The sequence below is a fragment of the Toxotes jaculatrix genome, chromosome 2 (assembly GCF_017976425.1).
Source record: "Toxotes jaculatrix isolate fToxJac2 chromosome 2, fToxJac2.pri, whole genome shotgun sequence".
Classification (NCBI taxonomy): Eukaryota; Metazoa; Chordata; class Actinopteri; family Toxotidae; genus Toxotes; species Toxotes jaculatrix.
In genome coordinates this window covers 27,229,650-27,254,569 of record NC_054395.1, presented here as the reverse complement: position 1 = coordinate 27,254,569, position 24,920 = coordinate 27,229,650, and the positions used below count along the sequence as shown (strand labels likewise).

General features: G+C 41.8%; 2 protein-coding genes across 2 annotated transcripts; both read right to left on the bottom strand.

Annotated features, from left to right (window-relative positions):
* Positions 1-941: 941 nt before the first annotated feature.
* Positions 942-2,443, bottom strand: irx7 (iroquois homeobox 7). Its single transcript, XM_041059799.1, has 2 exons — positions 2,217-2,443; positions 942-1,887 (listed from the first exon to the last, which is right to left on the bottom strand). Exons 1-2 carry the CDS (start codon positions 2,433-2,435, stop codon positions 1,114-1,116), a joined length of 993 nt encoding a protein of 330 aa, XP_040915733.1. The 5' UTR covers positions 2,436-2,443; the 3' UTR covers positions 942-1,113.
* A 6,263-nt stretch (positions 2,444-8,706) lies between these two features.
* LOC121194582 (ankyrin repeat domain-containing protein SOWAHA) lies at positions 8,707-24,579 on the bottom strand. The gene is made up of 11 exons (XM_041057529.1): positions 24,255-24,579; positions 21,366-21,427; positions 20,314-20,535; positions 16,679-16,735; positions 16,289-16,405; positions 12,589-12,675; positions 11,996-11,998; positions 11,576-11,578; positions 11,254-11,326; positions 10,740-10,835; positions 8,707-10,025 (listed from the first exon to the last, which is right to left on the bottom strand). The coding sequence occupies exons 1-11, from the start codon at positions 24,385-24,387 to the stop codon at positions 9,853-9,855; spliced, it is 1,026 nt and encodes a 341-aa protein (XP_040913463.1). The 5' UTR covers positions 24,388-24,579; the 3' UTR covers positions 8,707-9,852.
* Between the last annotated feature and the right edge of the window lie 341 nt (positions 24,580-24,920).

The following is a 24,920-nucleotide window of genomic DNA, read 5'->3' as shown; positions in this document are numbered from 1 at the left end:
ATAATGTCTCTCCAGTGGCCCCACCGCTGGATGAAATACATCAAGACTGAAACTGGAAACACAAGGAGCTGAAAAGTTTCATTAACTAACATGGAAATGGTGCATATCAAAAGAAGTCGCAGTTTCATTCGCCATTCTAAACATTTTTAAAGTTCCATCATATTATTTTGTATTAAATCTGTTTGCTGTGAAAAAATGGGGCTCAGGCACAAGCTAATCTGCTTTCTGTGTGTTCATGTTTGGAGGGATTTGCATGGAGAGGCGAGGCCAGAGGACAACTGCATGGCAGGCCTGCGGCTTCCAGGAGCTTTCTCATTATCCCAGGATAAATGGAGGTACAGCCCTTTGACTTTACATGGAAACCTGAGTGATTGATAGAGAAGAGTCCCTTTGGTTACCCCTAAACATTACTAACACCTTAAAAGATCAGGGGTCTGCTGGTGCTGTCTAATCTTGGAAGGCAGGAATTCCATGCCTGTGGTGAAAACGGCTAAAAGGAACAATTAGCATCAGTTTGCAGTCACGGGGGAATTTAGGAATCAAACTCTTTAAATTATCAAGGATTTGGCCTAAAAGTTGTTTGAGAAGATTTACTGGACTTGCATTTGATATATAAAGTAAGGTCATTACTCACTCTGTGCTTATCAAACTTCTCAGTTTAGTTTTACATAAGAATTTTATTTGATTTGGAAGAAAATGTTACCTTCTGTGCAAGGACGTATTATTATCGCAACTAAACCGGTGTTATGTTACTTTGACATGGTCAAAAGGAAATAAAGCTGAGTATGGCTTGATTTTACATGTATACGGAGGAAACTGCCTGAATTTAAAATGGTGTTAAAGTCAAATACAGACCAGGGAAACACGTCAGAATTTCGCTAGAAGCTGAACTTTATTTAAGCAAAAATATTTCTTCGTGATTGGACAAAGGAAACATAATTTACAAGTTGTTGGAAAAATACATCTACATTTATTTACAGTAACACAACGTTAGTCTTTGGTCTCAGAACAGATTCTCATTTCATTGCAAACGTCAGGAAATCCCTGAGGTCTGGAAGATTTAAAGTGCAAAAAGATGTGGAAAATGTCTCTAGTTTCTGTCTAAATACCCGCTTAGACAATTTCATGAGTGGTGTAACACGAGGGAACAAACAGTCCGTTTCTGGAAGCCCAGTCAGCCCACAGTTTTCCGGCCGGGTGATAAATATTGTCCAGCGGTTTCTTCACAGTCTCTGAGGTGGCGGTCTCTGCCAAAGACCAGATTTTGGGTTTTTGACTGGAGATGTTTTCTTTACTTTCCAAAGCGGATGGCGTGTGATCAGAGTCGTTCTTTTCAACTTTCTTGACAAGTGCAACCTCTCTGTCTTCGAGCTGGCGGCTTGGCTGCTGCGGCACCTCCAGGCGCGCATCCACAGGTGCTGCGCTTTCCAGTGCGCTCTGGTCGTGCTCGTCGGCGTCTGCGCGGTCATTTTGAGGCTCTTCCTCAACCCGCTCATCCAAATGACATGTCTGCAAGGGGCTGTCGTCATCGTCGCTCTCCCCCTCCTGCTCCTCGTCCTCCTCATCTGATTTCCCCTTAGACGCCCAGCTGACCCTGTTCTCCTTCTTCAGGCGTCGCCTTGCGTTTGCGAACCAGGTGGAGACCTGCGTGAGGCTCATTTTGGTGATGATGGCGAGCATGATTTTCTCGCCTTTGGTCGGATACGGGTTCTTCAGGTGCTCGTTCAGCCAGGCCTTCAGTGCCCCGGTGCTCTCTCGAGTGGCCACCTTGGTGACCCTACCGGGATCCTCGGCTGCTCCCGGACGGTAGGGCGGGTAGAAAGGTCCCCCGCGAGCCAGGAGCGCGTGATGGTAGGGAGAGGCGGCCTTCAAGTCGAAACCGTTGTTCTGGAAAATAATGAGAAGAAATGTAAGAACAAGCCAAAGAATTTAGCTTGTGCGCAATTACGCACGGAGCTGGCGACCCTTGACCCACGGCGCACAATTTAGTGATTTATAGGTCGAAACTTCCCACCGGACATGTTTTCATGAACTTTCATGAATTTTCATGAGCTTTTAGACTTTTGTAGGCTAACACAAGTCCAGTACAAATCAGGATGTGAAATCTTTAAGAGGCTGATGCCACGGAGTTTACATTTTGCTAAAAGTAGGTTGCATTGATTAACCATGTAGAAGTAGAGATTTTCAGCAAAGTCCTTTGTTAATTATCAACTCACCATGTGTGCGATGTGCCTGTGGTGCGGATATGGGATGAAGTTGTATCCCTGTAGTCCTGAGTATGTTAAGGGAACCCCAGCTGCCATGGCTGCCAGATGCTGAGCTTGCTGCTGTTGCACACCCGGTGAGCATCCCAGCACCGGGATCTGGTATCCAGCCGGCATGCTGATGTTCCTCTCCAAGAAGAAGTTGCCAAATCCAGTTTGCGATGCGGGCATCTTTCCTGCGTCCCAGCCAGTCGGGTTTGAGTGACGAATCCAGCCTCCCGGGTCTATTTATATACACCCAGCTGCCAGCGTGTGTTCAGGGGGAGGAGAGGGAGAGGGAGGAGGAGGGGGAGGGGGGATCCCACTGGTATTGACTGACAGTTACGTTCAAAAGACCTACAGCTTTCACTGGCAATAAATCCCATCAAAGAAGCCCTCCGCTGTTCCTTTTAGCGTTTTGGTGGAGAGGCTAAATACGTGCTACTTATCGCAACGCAGTGATTTCTGGAGAGAACTGAAGTTTTAATTCAAATGCAGCCTTTTCTTTGGAGATGTGAGTTAAGAGTCATAGTTAATTTTGATAATGGCACAATTTATTATTATTTTCTTTTTCGAAGCTCTTTTTTTTTAAAGCTCAACTTTGCACAATTTGAAATAATAGTACCTCGCATAGTTCAGAGCGACATAGCGTTCTCCATTTTTATTTATTACTATTATCATTTTGTAGTTTGCCTTTTATTTGGTTTCACAAGAACACTTAAACCAGTTTGATGTGATCTTTTGTTTATTTATTTATTATTGCGGAACATTTCTCATGTCTGGCACTGATCGGCGGAGAGATTAGAAAAGGACCTGAATTCAGTTAACAACATCCTGCCAGTCTCTTCTGATACTTCGTCACCTACCTGTACTTCTGTGAATTGAATTAACTTTCTCAATAGCATTAAAACGCGCTAATAAACAAAGGAGATAGTTTTTGCTCGCGCGTAAAAAATGTCACTGAGACAGATTTGTTCCATTCTCATTAGGTCGTTTATTAAATAATGAATAAAATGAATAAAGCAAATAACAGTTGCCATTCAGCCTAGCAAGCCTCAGAGCCAAACCTTTTTTATTTGTTAATTTATTGACCGAACCATAACAAACTGCCCTTTTACACGTCGGATGGCATTGTTTTGAGTGAAGAGCAACATTTCAATGGCCCTAATTAAACGAGGTTAAGTGAAACAGGTGTTGACTAATGTATATGATAATTGTGAGATAACAGATGCTAATGTGTGTGTGTGTGGATGGGGGTTGTTGAAGATAAGAGGGGAAGATTACACTTCTTATTCCTCTGCCCCCCCCCCCAACCCCCCACCCCTCACGTCCTTCACGTCCTAAGTGTTTGTGTTCAAAGGAGCACACCTCTCTTATCTCGCATCATTTTGATTATTATATTAAAAGCATTAAGAGGTGTAGTGTTGTTGGTGATAGCAGTGGTGCTTTTATTAAGAGATAATGGTGAGGAAAGTATTTAAAGAGTTTAAAGAACTGTCAAAATATGCAGGACTGATACTTAAAGACTGGTATTAAAATAGTCCATTTCCAGTCTTTCACATCTGATGTTTCTCACCTGTGTTTCAGCAGGAAGACTCCACGTGTCCACTTTCACATTTAAAGTCCTGTGACCTGTAACAGCTCATGACCACTGCTCTATAACTCCTTTCCCTCAGCTTCAGTGCTGTCATTTATTCTTACTTTGCTTTTGATGATTGGTTGTTGTTTTGTTTGAGGAAGAATTGAGCTCGAAAAAATATAACAGGAGAAGAGATCAGCTATGCAGAATAATGTACTGATCTCTTTGTTGATGCAAATTAATGCTTTCTAAGAATTTACACCCACTTACCAGTTCTTTAGGACCACCTGGCTGAAACTAACCCAGTCTAGTGCAGCAGTCCTGAAATGAATCATCAAGGTTATAACGATCAGTTTAATTCTGTGCATGGCTCAGCATTTATTCAAGTACTGTACTGAAGCATAAATATAAAGTTCTTGTACTTGAGTATTTTCCTTTTCTGGTGCTTTATACTTCTGCTGCATTACATTTAACAGGCAGGTCTTTCACTTTTTACTCCTCTCCATTTATTTAAGAGCTATAGTTGCATTTAAGCTGAAAGTTTGACATTTAACGTGGTCACTGTGTAAAACATTATGGATTAAAATACACAGCAGTGTACAAAGTACTTTAAAAAAATCTGCTTAGACATTTCTGCATTAATTATGATAATCCAACAATGAATTATATAATGATATAACAGTAATAGAAGTAGTTCTGCTGCATAATACTTCTAACTGTGATGGTGTAATTATATTTTGCTGCTGATGCTTCTGTATGTTTTACTATTACAGTGTAGTACTGATACTTTTACTTAAGTAAAGGATCTGAGTACGCCTTCCATCGCTGTAAATGAATAGTATATTTTCCTCTCGCTTACAGATTCTTTCCTACAGACACTTCATCCTCTGAACTAAAGTTGTTGTGAAAAAGGCACAAAACCACAATAATAATAATAATATTAGATTTATGGGAACTGGTCTCCCTGAGCTATTTGTCTGTTTTCATTTCTATTTTGGATTACCATCAGTCGTAACCAAAAGTGTTTTGGTTCAGTCGTTTTCCAAGGAAACAGGGTGAAAACAATGCTTCATAGTCTCAGCTTCCATCTTCTCAAATAGCAGGACGTGTGGCTTCTGCTTTTCATAAATAATAATAACTGAATAACTTTGGGTTTTGGACTTTTGGTCCAACAAAACAAGACATTTAAAGATGTCAGTTTGGGCTGTGCAAAGCTGTGATTGGCATTTAAATACACTATTTGTAACACTTTGTAGACCAAATCCTTAATTTAATAATCTATTTTGTTTCTCTTAACCTTAGCCCAACATTAATGTGTGATTAATGTTTGAGGTATTTGTAATATTTTGGTACGTAATTGCAGGTAGACTAGTGTATATAAATCATTGGCCTGAATGTAAAGAAGGGAAACATACTGGGGGTAGCCACAGATAAAAAGTGGTTAAGATGGAGGGACAGGAGGAATTTATTTGGGTGGGGTCCACAGAGCCTAAAGCAAATTTGTACAAGAGCAACAATGGGCTGACTAGAGTGCAAAGAGAAGAAGGCTTATGGCATCAGTAGTCTACATCTCACAACACAAACAGCTCAGGGCAGCAGCTTTTGTCCTCTCTTGTAGAACTTCTTTTCATTCTCTTCCTCTTTTGGCAGCTCTGCCACAATGCAGGTGTTGGTCTTGCTCTGACAGGTCGAGTTTGCGCTGTTTGCTTTTAGGATGTCAGTCGTTTACAGGAGAGAAAAGTGACCAAATGGAAGACGATTGTCCTCAGTGCCCAAAGAGATACAACACAAGATAGCAAAGGGGATGAAGTTATCTTTATCTCTGATAACACCTGAGTCATTCTTCTGTATTGAAACTGGACTTTATATCTCCCTTTATCTACAAATCCTTCTGAATGTCCCACATCATAACTCACTAAACAGACTGTTAACTAAGGCCTTACTTCTGGATTAAATGCAGAACGACCATGCAAGGGGGCTAATGAGCAGGTCAGGACAATAGGTTTAGGTGTGACCTCAATTTCAGGCCATCCCCTACCTGCGAGCTGACAAAGGGACTAAACATGCAATTAGAATAGTTCATAGGTAGGTGTGAACAAGACAACAAAAGCCTAAAGAGAATCCACAGAATCTCTAACACCTAATGCTTGTTAGTTTATTTTTACGGCACTCGATACTGAGAGAGGAGAAAGCTGACAGAGGCTCAGAAAAAATGAGCCGGAGGAGGTGAAAGAATGATGTTCACTGTAAGTAAAAAAAAACAAAAAAAAACAAGCATTTAAAATAAAGGACACTAACAAAACAATGCAAAGCTGAAATTTAAGAAAAAAAATGGCATAGTGAAAAGCACAGGGAGTCTATTGACGACCGGTATATAATGGTCTCCAAGCAGAACTCCAATTTTCCTCCCTAATGGGATTTTCCTGGGGCACCAACACAAATGTGGAGATGTAAGCAAAGTGTGAATGTTATCAAGCTATCCCACCTCTTTACTATCAGACCCCCTCTTCCCAGACCCCCTTCCACTCTTTGTCCTTTGTCATTACTCTTATCAGGACCACTCTATCATTCTTTCAAAATAGTCGTGGCGCTGAAACCGCTTGCAAATGTAAGTATGTCTTTGTTAAGGGCCGGGCAGTGGCCCGCCTCCCAGCTCCCTCCTGGGTGCAGCCTGATTGACGGCCCTCCACTGGGTGAGTGACAGGCGGCGTTGGTTAGGCCGTGATGGCTGGTGTGACAGCTGCTGCTGCTGGTGTTTCCCTGTGTCGGGTCCCAGTGGGTGGGTGCTGGGACCCCAGGATCCCTCAGCTAGATGCCCGGCCCAGTTTGCTGGAGCCCGGTCAGAGCAGCTCCCCGGTGTGCTCGTTGTTGCAGATGAGCTTGTTAAGGTCGCTGCACCCTGGTTCTCCACCTCAGCTGTAAGGTTCTCCAGAACATATGCAGAGCATAGGCATAAAAAAAGGCAACAGTGGCATTTTCTCTGCTCAGGACTCTGCCGTCTGGATTATCTCTGAAAGTGACAGTGGCAGTTCTTACAATGTGATTTTGCTGTTCTGTATACACAACATCTATTGTGTGTTCTTCCGTCCTGGAAGAGGAACCCTTTCTCTGTCGATCCTCCTCAGGTTTCATCTGTTTTCTGCCTGTTTTGTTTGTAGAGTTTCATCATCTCTGTATGGTCTCAGGATAAAGGCTGTTACATGGTGCAGATGGTGTGTGTGCGCCATATGAATAACACTTCCTTGTATCTTCCTAATGAAATTCAAGTTTTCTTTTTTCCCCGTTAATATAGTTAACTCACTATGTATAGGATTGTTGTATGCAGCTGTAAGGACACTTTAAGTGTTTATTAATGTACAGTATTTGTTGACAGTTATATATTCTCCAGTGAAGTCATACTTCACTTTATGATAGCTGTGTTTTTCTGTATTGTCACAGTTGTTGACAAAAACATTTATAAGTAGGCATTTCTGCTTACATGGACATCATAGTGTCATAAAGCAGTTACTGGGAGTGTTTATACTGCTCATGAGTGCTGAATATGAGAACGCGTTGCCTTTTTACCTCATTACCATTGTTAGCTCACTGCCCCCTGTTTCTCCACCTCAGCTGCAAGTTCATCCTGCACTTTTGAGTATAAAAAAGGCATGGAGGCCACGTTCTCCTGCCTAAGACACAGTTATTTCTAAGTGTAACAGCAGCAAAGACAAGTTAAATGGAAAATCCTCGAATTTCTTATTGGTGAATTTCATATTTTTAAAAAAACAAACAAACAAAAGGTTTTAAGGGAAGTGTTATCCCAGTTTAATGCAGAAACTGAACAAACTGAAGTTCATGCATCTATTATTTTGTCTCTATAACCTCACAGAGAGCAGCTAATGAGGTTATTGGGCATCTGTGACGTGACATCTACATTTTGGCCTATTTGTGAAACAATGGTAACAAGGAAGCCAGGGACATTGGGCTCTGTGTTTTCCAACTCAAAATAACAAAGCCAAGCAGCCGCTGGTGGGAGGCTGTGCTCTCATGGAAATGAGCAACCGAACCAACAATGTAGCGCCTAATCTCTTCAGAGAGAGGAATCAGTTACACAGCAGTATGCACCCCTCAATGCTTTTCATTAGAGTCAGCCTGCTATTGAAACAGTCGCTCCACCCGCCCCCCCCTTCGACTCTCACACAAACACACACATACATGAGTGCACACACACACACACACACAACCCTCGTGTGTAGCCACAGGCCCTACTCATACATGCACTAGATACAAGGTAGCCCCCCAACAACAGAAGGGTTGAGAAAAGTGGGGCAGAGGGTGGTATGGGGGTGTGAGGCCTCAAAGCATCGGATTAGAGTTAATGTGCCCTCCCTGGGTTATAATCTCTTCAGAGGGGGACTTTGTTTGAGGGGCTTGAGGGCAGTAAGATAAGTATCTATTACAGAAACTCCCTCTTATCCCCCCAACATCCCCGCTTCAAAAATGAAGCACAAAAACACTTGCCTCTGTTCCCCTCTGTGTTGTGTGATATCCAAGACCCAAAAGCAAGTGCTGCCCTTTTCAGCTAATCAGGAATTAAGGTCTAAAGCCGTATGGAGAGTTAGCAGGGCCCATATTTACTCCATCTGTAGCCCACAAAGTCAGGTAGTTAAAGAAAGATCAAAGGCAGCTTAAAAAGAAAGAAAGAAAGGAAAAAAAAGCATTATCACAAGTTGTTCAGTATAAGAAGAAGCTGGGGTGTGAACAGCCAAGTCATGCCCAGTCCAGATATGAGAGTTTGATGTAGATCATTCGAATATCACAAGTGGACACAGAAAAACTTATTACTGTGTTCAATTCAGGTGCAAAAACAGTGTGAGCTGCAGAAAATACAGGTGAACCGTTTGATATAAAATACAGTTTAATACTAAAATAACTTCATTGTATAAATATTGTGCAAAAGATGTAATGGAGGCTGGTTCTTCAGATTACATTACATACATAATTAACATCTTCCACAGCAAATGAAAATAATGAACAATGCAAAAAGCCCTCTGAACCGATTGGCAGAATAAAACAGAAGACACTGATTCACATTGTGACAGTGCAAATCTTGATCGCAAAGGTTGAAATAATCAGATACACCGGGGTGAGAAGATAAAATAAAATCTAATCAGTTTTCAAAGGAAGCTGCAGAGAGGCCAGATTATCTGTCCCCAGGCTGCAGAAACATCAGTCAAAAACTCAAACGTTATCTAACATCAGTGGGTAGTCATCATGACAGCATACGGCAAGGCATGTTCCTTCATTATGATAAACATGGGCACCGTAGTTTATTCAGTTCCCACATGTACTGTCCTGTTGATGTAAATACTCACTACAACATCAAATCTGTGGCTTATATAAACTGTTTACTCCTGCTTCAGTAACATTTGCTGAAAATGACAGTGCTCAATTGTTTTAGGAGATTATTTCACTTTTTAAAAAAATGAAACTTGTCTTTTCATGGTATCTGTAGACAATAACAAAATTATAGAATATTACCAACTGTATCCTTTCACTTTTCACTGAGAGTAAACCTGAATCTAGATGATTTGGACCCTTTTACAGTCCCGTTGTCCTTTTGTCAGAACTCCTCACTTTAACTCAAACAAAGGCAAAGGCAAGCGTAAAAGAATCCCTGTGGCCTGAGCTCGTATGAAATTGTAAGGCATAAGTAACATTAAGCAACATGTACTAAAATTTAAAGGCTTCAAGAAATACTTCTGTGGTACGCATAAATTCTGATAATACACATATAAGCATGGCATCAACTCAAAGTTAAAGCATCTGTGTTTAGTGTCTGTATGAGCTTTTAGGTGCATGAGCAAGCATGTGTGATTGTGTCTGCAAGCATGAGTACGAATGGTATGTGTGTGTCAGTGTGTGTGTGTACATCGTAAATATACAGTTCAATGGCATATGCATGGGGGTTTACATTACGTGTGTTAATATGAATGTAGGGATGATCTGTATAAGTGAGAGTGTAAGAGTCAGAAATCGTCCATGACGTCTTTAGCGTGAGAATTTTCTGGGTCTGAACGGAGGAAGGACGAGCTGATGCGACGCCGTCCTCTCCTCCTCTATGGGAGCCAGCTCCTCTGCTGAGCCCCACTTTTTCTTCGAGTGGAACAATGATACCAACTTCCTGTTCTTGTTCCGTTCCCTGGCCTGAGTGACTTGAAACTCTGGGACCGAAAGAAACAAATGTTAATTAATTAGGGAGAAACTGAGCAGTTTTTAGGGTTTTTGCATCCTAAAAAGCAAAACTGAAATGCTGGGAGGTTCAGTCACATTGGAGATACAGCTTTACGAGATGGAAGAAAAAAAAAATCATCTTAAAGGAATAGTTCAACACTTTAGAAGTACACTTATTCACTTTCTTGTTGAGAGTTCAGATGAGAAGATTGATACCACTCTTATGACTGTATGATAAGAATTAAGCTACAGCCGGCAGCTGGTTATCTTAGCTTAGCATAAAGACTGGAAGCAGGGGAAAACTGCTAGCCTGGTTCTGTCCAGTGGTTAAAAAATGCTCTCTGCCAGCACCGCAAAAGCTAATGAATTAAAACATTATGCCTTTGTTTGTCTGTATAAAACCGGAAGTGTAAAAATGAAAAGTTGTAGTTGTAGGGAGGTTATGTGCTGGACTAGTTCTTGGCCAAGAGCAGTGACCTCCTGGAGTGAGGCTGATGCAATGTGTTAAAGGCTTTTGTTTGCTTTGGACATGCTGTTTCCCCCTGTATCCCAACATTTGACCAACACTAAGAAATTTAAAACATGTATAAAACAACAACATAAAGTGAAAGAACGCCTGAGTAATTAATTATAACAAAGCGTTACTTGTAGCATTAATAAAACCGACCAACAAATGATTAATAATTCAGCAGCAAAGGACTCACGAAGTTCGCAGTCTTCCTCTGGAACCTCTGGTTCTTTTCTGTTTAGATAATGGCAGGCAAGATGGCCGCTGTAGTCCCTTAAGTTTTCTTTAGCACCTGAGAAGAGTAAAAATAAATCTCTGAAAACTGAGACTAGTCATGGAGGGCTGAAGGTAATCTACCTCTCTGACACCTGACACCTAAAGCTGTAAGGAAAAGCTCATAATCCAAAGGTAAACAAAAATAACATGAGATTGAAACCTGCTGTCACTCTATAACTGACTGATGGGTTTTATGAAGTAAGAACTTAGAGTTTAACATTATAAAATATTTATTTTTTTTACAGCAACAGCAATAAATAGTGGTGTGAGACAGGGTTATATTTTGAATTATGTTAATTTGAGAAACGCACAATGGTGATTTGTTGTTTTTTTCTAAATCAAATTTCTTAGAAATTTCATAATTTTTCTTAAAAGTTTGATCTATACTCACTCCAGTGGTAAAAAAAAAAAGCTTAAATGAAAGCAGTTTTTACCATATGTCCCTATGAGCAGGTCAAGAATACGCTGATGACCATGTAACGCTGCAATGTGTAAAGGTGTGTACCCCTGTAGAACAAAAACAAGAGTAACACAAAAGGAAACATGCATAAAGAAATTTTTAAAAATGTGTAATCTGAAGTTCTGCAGTGTTTAACTGTTCAAGGACACAGGCGATGTAACCTGGCATGCAAACACACCTTTAACACTCGCTTTACTGACACATGAAGGGCTGAGGAGCTTTAAACTGACAATTTTACATTGTGTTGAGTTGAGGGGAGTAATTGTGGCAAAGTGCTGAAAGGCTTGAGTACCTACCCCCTAGAGTTTCCCAGGCCCAAACACAGCCAATGAAAACGGGCATGGAAAAAAATATACAAATTAGCAAAGGTTATGGAAACAGCAGATAATGATAAAAAACATAATTGCTTGGTAATTCACAGAAAATTGCATAGTTTTAGAGCTGTGCATGCTGGCACATAGACGCACTGTTTTGGGAAACAATTAACGTGACATGACATGATTTATTAGCGCAGCACTCTCGCAGCCCGACAACACGTGCTGCTGTAATACATTTGCACAGCTGGATCTTCACAGAGATCATTTAGGGAACATTACATCACTGAGGGGCACGACAGAAGGAACCAGCAGCCATGTTGTTGTCCTGTTGTTATCCATTTAAATCAGACAGCCTACTGTACATACCCATCACTGCCTGATCAAAGTCTGGATACTCACATGCTGCAAGAAAGAAGATCACCAAGTATAAATCAGTGCATGTCACAAAAAATCCAAATTCAATGCAACACAGATCTAAAGGAGATTTTGAATGGGGTTTAGTTATTATAAATTCAAATTTTGTAATAACTATTAATTGTTCTCGTAAAGTAATTGTGTAATTTATGAAGGTTTACGTTTCTAATAGCAAGTTCTGTAATGATTTGTGTTCACACAGCATCCGACGACAGCATAATGTGAAAAGTAGGATCCAGCATGATTTTGGACCCATATTAGGTTCTAAAAGTCAGGATACTTTGGCCTTTTTTTTCCCCTATCTGACTTACTGAAGTCTCCTAATTTATTGATGTGTGATTCCAAACAGCTGAAGTGAAAAAAAATGAGTGCATATCAATCTTCTTATTTAACTCTCAGCAAGAAACTGAATAGCTGCGTTTTCCAGTTTCTTCAACTGTTACTTTCTTTTATAAATATTTAAATGCACACGTTGGAAAGAAGTTCAGCTGTTGTATTATCGTGCGGACAGTTCACATATCTAAACAGCTGGAGTCAAAATCATTGTGTAACAATGGAAAAAGAAAAACGACACTCACTGATTTGGTGTTGACATCAGCACCAGCATTAACCACCAGAGTGGCCATGTCCTCGTTGCCATGTTTGGCAGCCCAGTGCAGAGCTGTCTGCGTGAAGCAAAGAGACGGTTACTCATAAAGTTATCCACCACAATGATCTGTACTATTATCAGGCGTGGTAATCGCTGTAGCATCATTACAAGCTGAGCAGGGCAGCTTCTTATTGGCCGTGTGAGGGCAGAGGGCCAGCTGCGCACAGAGGGGAGCGGACGGATGAAGGGATGGTGAGAGAGAGGGATGGAGAGATGGTTTCCTGCCATCTAACGGAGCCTAATTACAAAACAACACAGCACTGTGCCCACAGTTGGGGGGCCCGGCCGCCTGTCACCATGGGGAAGATTGATGATGTTAGTGTGACCCGCAGGGTGGAGACCCACCCAGACATCACCGCACTACTGTCAGCACACGTCAAGGAGGGAAACACGGGCAACCCCCCCCCCCCCCCCACCCCTTAGAGATACACCCACATGTCCTCATGCTAAGATACTCAAAGTGTGTGTAGATGTTAAAATAATAAACACGTGTATGAAGCAGAAAATGCAAGTCACATGCAAACCACATCCACCTGTCTGACCAGAGCTGTGATCTCTGCTGTTTTTCCTACACACTTTAAGCTGCATAATTATGGGTTATCAACAGGTGAAAGCTGAGCGTAGGTGCAGATGTTGGCTAAGTAACCACATCCATCCCTTCTGAGGCTGACCCTTAACACAGTAAACCAAACAGTGACCATTTCAGAATTACATTGTAAGCTTAGATGGATGAAAACCTAATTTTTTTAAGTTGTGGAGATGGAAGTTTTTAATCCGACAGCAGCAAGATGGTCAGAAAAACTCAAGATATACTCAGGCTGGTAGAGCTGTGTCCTGATAAGTAAAGCGGGTTTTACAAATTAAACTACTCCAACAGTATATACAGTTAAAACTAAAGCAATTACTTTTAATTAATTGAGTTTTTGCCGACTAGTTTATTACACACATTCACATCTGGAAGCTGCCCAGTAAAACCACAGTCTGACCCACTGGCCACTGAGCAGCTCCACTGGAGCAGCTGGGCGACCTTCCAGTCGCAAGCTTGCTCCTGTAATCTTATGGCCACTAAAGGTTATAGGAGCTGTGTCTAGGAGTTGTGATGCTAATTGTGGTAATCGTAGTCCCAACAAGTCTGTCCAAGAAGCCTGTCCAACAGCTGGCAAGAGAAAAATGTCTGCTTGTATTCACTGAGGGGAATGAGGAAGCAATGTGCTGCTCCATCTCTCTACGTCAGGCGTCTGCGAGACAGATTGTGATAGATGCTGTCTGGCTGGAGTGTCTCCATCTCTTTTGTCTGTTCCCTGTCACATCTTAAGACAGATTGGCCAAAGGGCTGTTTGACAGGCGGCTCGGCGGGTCTCCCTGCGGGTAGGAGTGATGGACGAGGCCGAACAGGATGCGGCGTCTTCCCTTCCTGCGCCTCTCGTTTCTGTTTCTACCTACTGGGGTGACCCCCCACCTGTCCAATCACTCAGGGACGGCTGTGTCCCCACCATGCGCTCCCCATTGAGGGAAGTGGTGGCTAAAGAGGGCTCACATCAACAGGAGGCACAATGGCCCATGTGCCTGACACTGCCCTGGATGTGGAGGAAGACAGAGAGGAGTGATGGGCTAATGATGTACTTACAAACTGTGTGGCAGAGGAAGTGCGTCACAGCAGGGATGGAGGCCGACGTCACGAGGAGAGCGGGAAGAGAAAAAGAGAGTCAGAAGTGTTTGCCTTAGGTGAAATATAGGTGTTCTGACTTGTGTTACGTCTTCACTTTTTAAGCAACGTCACCTTTAAACCATTGTTTGAAGTGCATATCTATAAAAACCACCTGATCCCAACAAACATTTGGTCAGAACAGGAAACACTTAAGTCCTCCCAGGATGAAGAGTAATCCCTTCAGTCCTGGTTAAACATGTGATTTAGAGCCTGGTATTTGGTTCACTTAGCTAAACTTCTGTTGAGCAAAGTCGGGACATGACAAATGGAGATCAAATATAATAACTCCTGGTTGTAAAGCCTTTGGTTCTCGTGGGTCCTGTGACTTTTTTTGATTGTAGGTATCTCTGTACGTTATCTCTGCAAAGGCATCTGCCTCATCTGAACAGGGAAAGGCTGAAGACTACAGGGAACATCAAAGAGGCCTGAGGGGGACTTAGCACCTTCCCAGGGACACAACCTGCATTGTTCTACAATTAATCCCAGCCTGCTCTATTACTTTCAGATTATCTTTAAGTGGGTGAAGTCTTTGTGGGGCATTAAGACTCTCCTTAATCCCCCCCCCCCTTCCCCAATCTCCCTACACTTCAATGGCGACCGTGCTATCTTGTCCGGGTGGGGATGGCAGAGGCTTAGGGCTACTCTTAGAAGGTGGTCTGCCATGGCCACAGGACAGTGTGAGAACTGTGACACAGGGGAGGGACAACAAACATGAGCTCAAATCTCTTAAGCGCACAGGGAGACAAATAAAAGGATTTGGGTTGTCAGGGGGGCACAGGAGCTAAAAAGCTATCTTTCATAATCCTTTTGATAGTGGACCTTTGAAATGCATGATCTGGATGTTTTAACACAGGGTTCTCAGAATACTATTAAAGGGAAAATCTCAACAGAATGAGCTTGTGAAAGTTACACAAGCAAAACGCAGGTCTGAGATTGAGGAATCAGTTGATAAATCGGGAATCGCAGAGCTGAAACATTTGTTGTTGTTTGTTGTGATGGAGGTAACCTCCACCAGCGTTGTAAACTAACTTCCATTCTGGTAAGCTAAGCGTTATTGCATGCTAGGTGCCGACAGAGGTATGGATGATGAAACTTACCCCCTATGAGGATGGTCATGGTCACCATCAGGAGTGTGAGCGTGAGAAAATGAGAGACTTTGAGTCAGACAAAAATCATGTCATAAACAACCTCCTGCACAGTGACTTCATCATAATTACAAACAGTTACAGTTTGTATCAAGTGTCATATCAAATACTCACTGAGGTGAAGTCCTGGTTTGAGCCCGCCCAGAACAGACACAAAACAAACACAAAACCATAAAATTAGTAAAACCAGAACAGAATTTAGAATTAGATTAGAATTTAGAATTATGATTCCAGTCACCTGAAACAGTTTCAGTGTTTTTTCCACCCAAAAAATGTTTGCTTGCTTGGCATTTGTGATATGTTTAAGGATAATTTCGATTTATCACAACTTAGGTCTCATTTGTGTTTCTCTTAGTCTCGATAACCCTGTACTCAACAAAGTGATCGCTGAGATCTGGGAACACTTGCGACATTAGGACAACAAAGTCTGATGAGGCAAGAAACCGAGCTTTGAGACGATCAGACAGGTTTAGCCCTTGTTGACCAAAAAACTGATCGCTTAGTTGAGAAGCTAGTGAGGCTCCCAAGAATTTGCCTCAAGACGACTGTGGCTGTTTCTGTTTTCTGAGCCTCGTTCAGCAGGTCGTAGTTGTCCCTCAGACAGTTGTGGTAATAACTTTACCATTCATCCTGAGTTTAGCTTCAGGGTGCGCTTGGCTGCTCGTGTTTCTTGCCCCGTCATACTTTGTGGTTTTGCGATATCACCACATTCCCAGATGTTATTACTACCTGCATTTGGCCAAAAAGATGAAAATAAGATCTGATATAGGCAGAACAGAAGGCAGCGCTACCTTCTTGTTTGCCAGCGAGGGGTCCTGTCTGAGCAGCTGAGAGAGGTCAGGGACTCGAGCGCCGGCAGCAGAGTAGATCCACTCTTTTTCTATAGGATCCAGCTAAGTACAGAAGGGGGTGAGGGGGGGTCAGACATGTTCACACCCTACCATCCACATCCTGTTGTGGGCTCTTTTGATAGTACAAACTCTAATCCATTTCCTGAGAAGTAGTGAGTCAACTGACACTCTGTGGGAGACACCCATAATAATGCTGAACACAGTTCAACAGTTTATATTCTTACTTCTGTTTTTAGTTTCTCTTCACATGGTTCTCTTAAACCTCCTCTAAAGCCATGAGAACAGAACATGAAAAGACAGGAAAAGAGGACTTACAGCGACGGCAGCGGAGCCCATGCTGCACGTACACTCCTCGTCTTGCTCTGACTCGGACTGAAAGACAAAAGATTGACTATTACTCAGCGGTCACAAAAAAAAAACTAACTGTGACACACGTTTACTGTGCTGTAACAGTCATAGTGCTCACACAGCCTGATCCAGCATCACAGGGTGCGCGTACACTCACTCTCACACAGTGGTCACACTCCTGTGATGTTTTCCAGCTGGCGAGATGAGACCAAAGGGTGTCAGACAGATAGAGAGGTAATGAGACAGCGAAGCAGAGGTGACAGTTTCACACATAAGGGGTAATGAATAACAATCCAATTAACAATTAACCAAAGAAAAACAACAAGCCTACGGTCAGGCCCACGTGCTTTAGTCACCATTTTAGTCTGAAGGGGTCAAGAGAAAAACTCCAAAAATAAGAGCACACAGCCTGTTAGCAGTGTATAAAAGTGTCACCGGCTGATTTATGTTAGAGGGGAGAGTTTTTTTCTTTTTTCCTTCTTGTCTCGTTTGAGGAGAACTTGATTGCAAATTGTTCTCAGATCATACAGAGACAAGATGTTAAAACACTCAGCCCTTTCATGTCTCTTGCACAAACTGTCAGACGTCAGCGTGCTGAACATGAAAAGTGGAGGGGTGGTATTTATCCAGCCTATTCCACTCTGGCACATGCCGATTTTTTTTTTTTTTTTTGTGGTGCTTTTGGTCGAGACCAACAATAACAGGCAGAGAAAAACAATGTTGGGCACGAAGGGAAAGACTCAGCAGCACTTTACATTTTGTTTCATAGTCATTTTAGTTGCTTTTAGGGCTGCAGCTATTATTTTCCCTCTTTATTTATCTGATTATTTTTTCAAAAACTGTCACATAAGACAAAGAAAAGCTGCAAAAATTCAAACAAGCTGGAAATAGTGTTTGTTTCCTTGAGGGATTAATTGCTTAATTATCAAAATAGTTGCATGTTATTTTTCACTCAGTCATCTTACTGAACAGCTCTGTATTAGATACTGTGGAGTAACAGACACAAATTGCACAAATCGGATAATGATTTTTTTTTAAAATAAGGATCCCTTACCCTAATATATGGTTTTAAATGAACCAATACTGTATTGTATTTTTACATGTCCATGTGTACGGGACAAGATGCTAACATAGGCTGATATTTCTAAATCTAGCTCTAACTGGAATCCATTGTAATCATCTTGAATTTCAGTGAACCACAGCTGCTCCTCTCTATAAACCATAAACATAGATATCAGGGAAGAGCAGTTCTCTCCTCCTCCTCATATGTATTTTAAATTTAGAGGACCCTGAATGCATCTTCCCCAGAGCATGATTATAAATGACTTCACAGTTTATGTCCTCAGGTGATTAAGAAACCAGCCAGGTAGCTTCTGTGATATGAAACAACTGCCAACACCGAGTGTCCCAAATACAAAGTTCATTGGTGTGACTAATACCTTAAGCAAACACACTTAATCTCATTGCAGTGCTATATTAACACACTCCAGCATATTTCATCTGTCTATTGTGCAGGCCATCAAGGACAGCCACATCTTTTTCTCTTTTTCTCTGGGATGAATCCCAATCTCTTTAATGGGCACAAATGATTATTATCTTTCTAATGAGTTCCAACATGTTGCTGCTTAACATAATAACAGAGCTTAATTTAAATGCAGACCCCCCCACCTTCTCTCCCAACTGGTCCTCCGCCCACTCAAATTCAATATACGGTAGCTTACAAATCCAGCTAATTTACTTAGCACCACCTGGTGGGTAACATGAGGAACCACCGCAGTGTAGGTACTGCACTGGAAGTGCCCCCCCCAACATCAGTGGTGGTAGAAGTGCCACAGTGTTGACACACTCTATTACAAGTAAAAGGCATGCATTTGAATTTTTGATATCTACATCTTTTTTTACACCAAAATGTCCAAAACCCAAAGATTTACACTTCTTCTCATTTAAGAGGCTAAAATCAGAAAAACACAAATTTTTCTGGAAAAACGACTGAAATAAATTTATTATCAGAATACTTTCTGATTAGTTTTCTGTCAGTTGGACTATATTATTATAGTTAAAATTATAGCTTCATTAGATAAACTCTATGTAATCACTGACAACATGTAGCGCTGGGCCAGATCCTGTTTTTAATAGTTAAATAGTGATTATTACAGTAGGCTGTTTGTCTGATGTGCCCCCACAGCCCTCAAGTGCCTCCTCATCTGCAGCACTCGTCATGCTCCAAATGTGTTCTGTGGAATGGATTTTGAAGTGGATGTTACTCAACACTGCAGTTTGTTAAGACATAGGCATTGTAGAATTGTTGGTTTAGGCCTGTTCTCTATTTCATTCATTTCTCTTTTCTTTCTCATTAAGTTTAGTTAAAGCTGAATTCATGTTCCTAACACTGAGAGGCAGAAACTGTACTTTTCAACCACGTATCCATTACTTTTATCTCTCTATTTCTACTTCTCTGCTTGCTTGCTCACTACAGAACCGTAGTGATTCTACAAAACTGCCCTTCAAACACTGTTAACTGTTGCCAGATTGCCAGTCAACTAATCACTAATCGTTTCAGCTTTTAGCTGAGCCACGTACTGCACCTCAGGCAGCAGCAGAGAAGATCTGAATGAACCACAACATGCGCACTTACATATGTACATTTGCGTACATTTAAGTGGCTGTAAGCAGAATTAGCAGCGTTGCTTCTCTGTACCAGCAAGTAAAAGCCTGATATTTAAGCACTGCCTCTCAATCAGCCAGACTGTCACCTCTGACACCGGATTTAGATGAGAGGAGGTTTCAGTGGAGTGCGCTGCATGTCGCTGTCTGCTGGTCCGACAGGAATACAGACATAATGTACAGACATTCGGCTCAGACACAAGATCTGAATGTTGACAGGTCAAAGATTTAGCTGTGTCGAGTGCTGGCTGAGGTTAACAGCCAGCATGAGCACTTTGTCTGCTCTTCTCTTCCCTTCACCATCTGGGTGTGGACAGATAATGTTTATTTTAGTGCCCGTTTGCACAAATCATGTGTGAGGATGTTCAACCAGCAGCATAAAATACATTAATCTTTCAAACCTATGAGTAAATGCTTAGTTTTATTGTTGGAACAATATGTAAAAGTACTTCCAGAGGATTACTGTGCATTAAACCAGCGCGTAGTGTTCATTTTCACAACAGTCAAGTGCTTCTATGCATTAGTTTTAAACAGATCCGCCCTTTATGTAAAGACATAAGCCCTTTGACCTTCCCTTTCTTCACAAAGCAGCTAACTTAGATTTGCCCGAGCAAAAGAGGGAATTTTTTTTTTTTTTTTTTTTTTCCCTCTCTACTGTGTTCCTCTGTGTAAACGTCCAAGCCACAGGGCCATCATTAAATGCTGACACATGCTATGAGAGAAGAGGCACCATGGTACACCAACAAAGATGGCCTTGTATAGCAGTAAATGCGTCACTCACATAAAGAGTAAACGTGGTGTCCTGGGGCAACGGCAGATTCAGCAACTTGCATTTTAGCACCCGGTGTTGTTGCTGAATCATCCCAGCTGCTCCCACAATTTTGTTTGTTTACAAAGAGAACAGAACTGAATAAAACAGACGCTGATTTTATACTCACCTCTGCAGTGCACTCGGGCTCTCCACATAAAATCAGCTCATCCTGATGCTCCTTCTGTTGAGGAGGAGACGTCGAGGCGTCTGTTGCGTTCCACTGTACGGTGGCCGTTGTTTTGGTTGGGTTCGCATGTCTCTGTGCGTCGCCGTCTGTACCCTGATGTTTGGTGTCGCGCTCATGCAGCAGCTGCCTGTATTTCTTCTTTAGGACGAGGTACTTCTCTCCCTGTGACAGGGAGTCAGAAAGCACAATATGTCTTTGAAAAGCAGGAAAAAAGTCAAGTCACAGTCATCTCTCGATTCGGTTGCAGTATTTGCATACTGTACCTGTGTGAAGCCACAGATAGGAGCTTATTACTTTAGCTTAGCTTATCATACAGACTAGAAGCACAGGGGGCTTGCCAGTATCTGAGTTAGTGAACAGTATGCATGTAGATGAGAGGACGGATACCGGTGTGTATTGTGTGTATCCTTGAAGTCCTAACAAATGTCTGTCTTCCTCTTTCCTACCTTTGTTGGGGCATTGCTGCACTTCTTAGTGCTATACAGCCTATAGTGCTGTACAGTCTTTGTGCTAAGCTAAGCTAATCATTTCCTGGTTGTAGCTGTATATTCACAGTGTAATAGACAGTAATAGACAGATATAAGAGTGGTATAGATATTCTCATCTAACGCGGATCAAGAAAGCAAATTTCTCAAACTATTATCCTTAAAAAAAAAAAAAAAATTAAATGATTTGATTCCAACAATAAAGCCAGTCCATACATATTAACTCAACTGAATGTGGACAGATTAGTGTTGCAGTAACATTTTGTAGTGGCATCAAAATGTGAAAGTCTTTCACAACGATAGTTTCCAGGAAAATGAAAACTGCAGCTGCAGTCCCTTGGGGGAAATCAGTGGTTTTGAACAGTTATTATATCGTGATAGTTTAACTGAAACAACAACTGTTCATAGTGAAATGTGAAGTTATTATGCCTCAGTGTAGAAATATAAATACAGAGTACATGAGAGCTTTTTCCAGAAAAGGTAAAAAGATTTGAATAGTTTACTTACATTCTCAGACTTCACCACAGCAATTCGGTCAATGATGAGCTTGAATTCCTCTCTGTATTTAGCTGCAGGGGAAAATATGTAACTGAAAAACTGAAAACTAAATATAGTTTTGTTGATATCTCACATGCTGCAATGCTTTGAAATCAGTGAGTCCAATACCCAAACAGTCAAATGAGGGTAAAAAGAAATTGAACACACTCTGGTTTATGTGCTTGACAGAAATAGAGTAAATTAAGTTTGATTTTCTATAAACAGCATAAAATGTTTCCAGATACAGACACAGTTAGAACGTCTTAGTGCCTGTGTACAACACTGTAGACGTGTGCTTTGTGGGACGAGTTGCTTGTTTGTGTTTCTTGATGTGAAGTAAGAGGCAGTAAAAGGAACATGGTCTGCTCCAGCACACACTTGGCTGATCAAGCTAGATGCAGCTCACACTGCAAAAAAATTGTTTCAACAAAAAAAAAAGGCACTGTGAGACGAGCTAAGGAAAGAGGAAATAGGTTTCCCTCCAGCACAAGTAAAGATACAAACAGATTACAGTGCATCTCCCCAAACACAAAAACCTGAGTCACGTTAAGACTTATGCTAAATCTTTCCTGTGGGAACCAAACAAACTCCAGCTGACGAGCTGATAGAGCTCATCAGATAAAGCAGCCTGTCTTTGTTTACACCACTGAGCAGATATTCAGATGTGTGCAGACTGTGTGATTAAGAGCTGTCTCTCAGCTTCGGCCCCTGGTTATCAAGCTGCCATGTCGGCTGCACAAGCACAACATTTTTCCAGGCGTAGGTATTCCATTCATGCCTAGGTGTACATGGGCATGCAGCTCTGGACAATTGAAGTGTTTCCTTTTCCTGATTTGGACGGAAAGAACATTTGTAGTGAGATAGTTGCACGGCTCACATTCACAACAACAGGAAATCCAAAGGAAGCTGCCACTTACATCTGTCTCAACGCAAGAATACCTTTGCTTAGCACAGCGAGTAACACAGTGTGCATGCTAGTTATTTATTAGCCATAGGTCTGCAAAAACAAGCAACTCACACAAACACACATGTGTATGCCCCCCCCCCCCCCCCCCCCCCCCAAGCCCCCCAACACCGCTACACGTCCCACCGTGCCCCAGTTTTCCGATCTGATGAAAAAGCGAGCCCATTAGAGGTCTACATCCAGTCATGCATGTGGACTTAATTATGATTAAAACACTATCATCACAATTATGACATGAAAAGCTGCAACCACATGCTATGGCAGACTTTAAATATGTGGGAAGCACTTTTCTAATTGGACAGCCATGTCAGATGGCAGAGTATCAAGGCTGCTCTCTAAACCACCTCTGTCAACAACTGCAGCGCTGACATAGCATCTGGACTGTACATGCTGGGCAACAGCAATACAAGGTCACTTTGGATAATCATTCAGGGAGGTTAAAATACGTTTGTATTTCAGGCAGGGCCAAAGGTAAAGGTGCTGTTGAATGGACAGATGATAAATCATTACAGGTTCATTATTTGTTTTTTTGTGCCAAGCAATCAAACAGCAAATGTTCTGTCGTTAGTCAGTGATGTGTGCTTTATCTTTTGGGGATTTCAGTGGGACATGCGTCTACATTAGGTACGGCTAGCTCAATCTAATACAACAGCCCTGCAATACATCCTTCAGGTGGGTATTGTTGGCAAACTTTAGACAGATACTGCCAGGTAGCTAAGATTAGTGAATCTGTTAATACATCCAAGCAGCAAACAGGAAAGCATACCTCCTGGTGAGGAACGTTGTGTTTACTCTTGTCCCTGGAATGTAAAAGGCTAAAATTTGGTATGTATGTGTGTAGTAAAGAGATGCAAAGAGACTACACAGAGAAGCCAAATGACCACAAACAGATGCAAAATGTCAAAGAGCTACAACATGATTTTGAACTCATTTAGTCTCAGTCTGGAGGACTTGGTCCTGTATAAGGGGTTGTGGTGGGCCATTTATGTCTCTGTGCCAACAGGCCCATTGTGTCATAATCCATCCATGGCTACCGGAAGCTGCAGTGTATGATCATGCCAGTAAAGCTGTAGCAGCAAAACAGTTGTAATAAGTGTATGAGATTGTGTTACTTATTTTTTTAAAATGACATAATGGCTTTAAAGTGTGATTTATGACAGAGCTGTTGTATTAGATGGGTTTAATTTTAGCTGGGTGTACCTAGCAGAGGAGCACACACGTAAAGTTACTCCCAAAACCGTTTGTCAGGAGAAATATGAGAAGAATTTTGGTGTTAGCGGTGATTCAGGACAGGATTGCATAAGCATGTGTACAGTGAGTGGGTGGAGAAGAACAGCAGAGAGAGTGGGCGACACAGTAAAACTCCTTCACAGAAAAATGCAGGGATCCTGGACTAAGACAGTGAGAAACAGTTGATTTTTTTTAAATTATTGCTCATTTTGCTGAGGGATCAGAATCAGAATCTGTCTGAGGGGCCACAGGGCCTGCATGTGACATGTCCTGCTGATGGTTTGGTTTAACTCCTCTGTTCAGTTACAACTGGCCTGAGGGAGGAAATGACACAATTCCTGCTGAAACTGCATGGAGGGGCTTTTAACGCAAACCAGATGTCTACTTAACAACACAGAACAATGCAGGGGCATCAAAGTGGTTTGTTAAAGCAGGACTGGGGAAAGCTGCGTTTAAACATAATAATAATAATAATAATAATAATAATAATTAAGAATCATATTAGTACCGTTATGAGATCAGTCTGGCAAACACGAGGTGAGCTGATACTTGTGCCATCCCGCAGTACCGACCCGTGCCGGAACCGATGCCGCACGACCACATCACACACTCGGGCTAATATTTTACATCGAGCTGAATCCATGATACAATGTCCCGCTACTTACCACGCAACTGCAAGTCACTATGGCCAATAAAGGGCTTAAATGTCTTCAGTATGTCAGCGTTTTTGACTCTGCCTGAATTGCCTCCGGTGGAGTAGAAATAATCCAGCAGCGACTCTTCGCTCACATCACTCATCTCAGCTCAGTGTTTTGTAACGTCTTTGTAAAGACCTGGATGCTTTTTTTTTAGGGTTTTTTTTTTTTTTTTTTTTTGTAAAAAAAAGATGTTTTTCAGTTCTCTTGGTATTTTTTGTTTTCATTCAGCCATAACGCAGTCCTCCTGGCTAATTTGTTGGAGTCTCTATCTAAACTTCACTCCACCCAGACTCGCTGACCACCGCTGCGCCTCCTCCTGTTAACCCTTTAAAGACACCCATCTCCGCATCTTATTTTATCACACCCCCTCCTCCGCTGTGGACTGTTTGTTGCTTTCAGCACTATTGTTTATGTTGTTGCTGTTGTTGTTTTTTGGTGATATTTTTCGTTGAGCATGCTGTGCAAATGCATAAGGCCCGATCTAAATCGTGTGCTCGTTATACCCATTATTGAACGTGATCGTGAACGTCTCATATCCATACACTTTCCCTAAAAGACGCGTTTAAGACACTTGTAATTTTTAGGGTAGAAAGATTATTTGTACAGTCTTCCTTTTCAAAAAATGCACCCAGC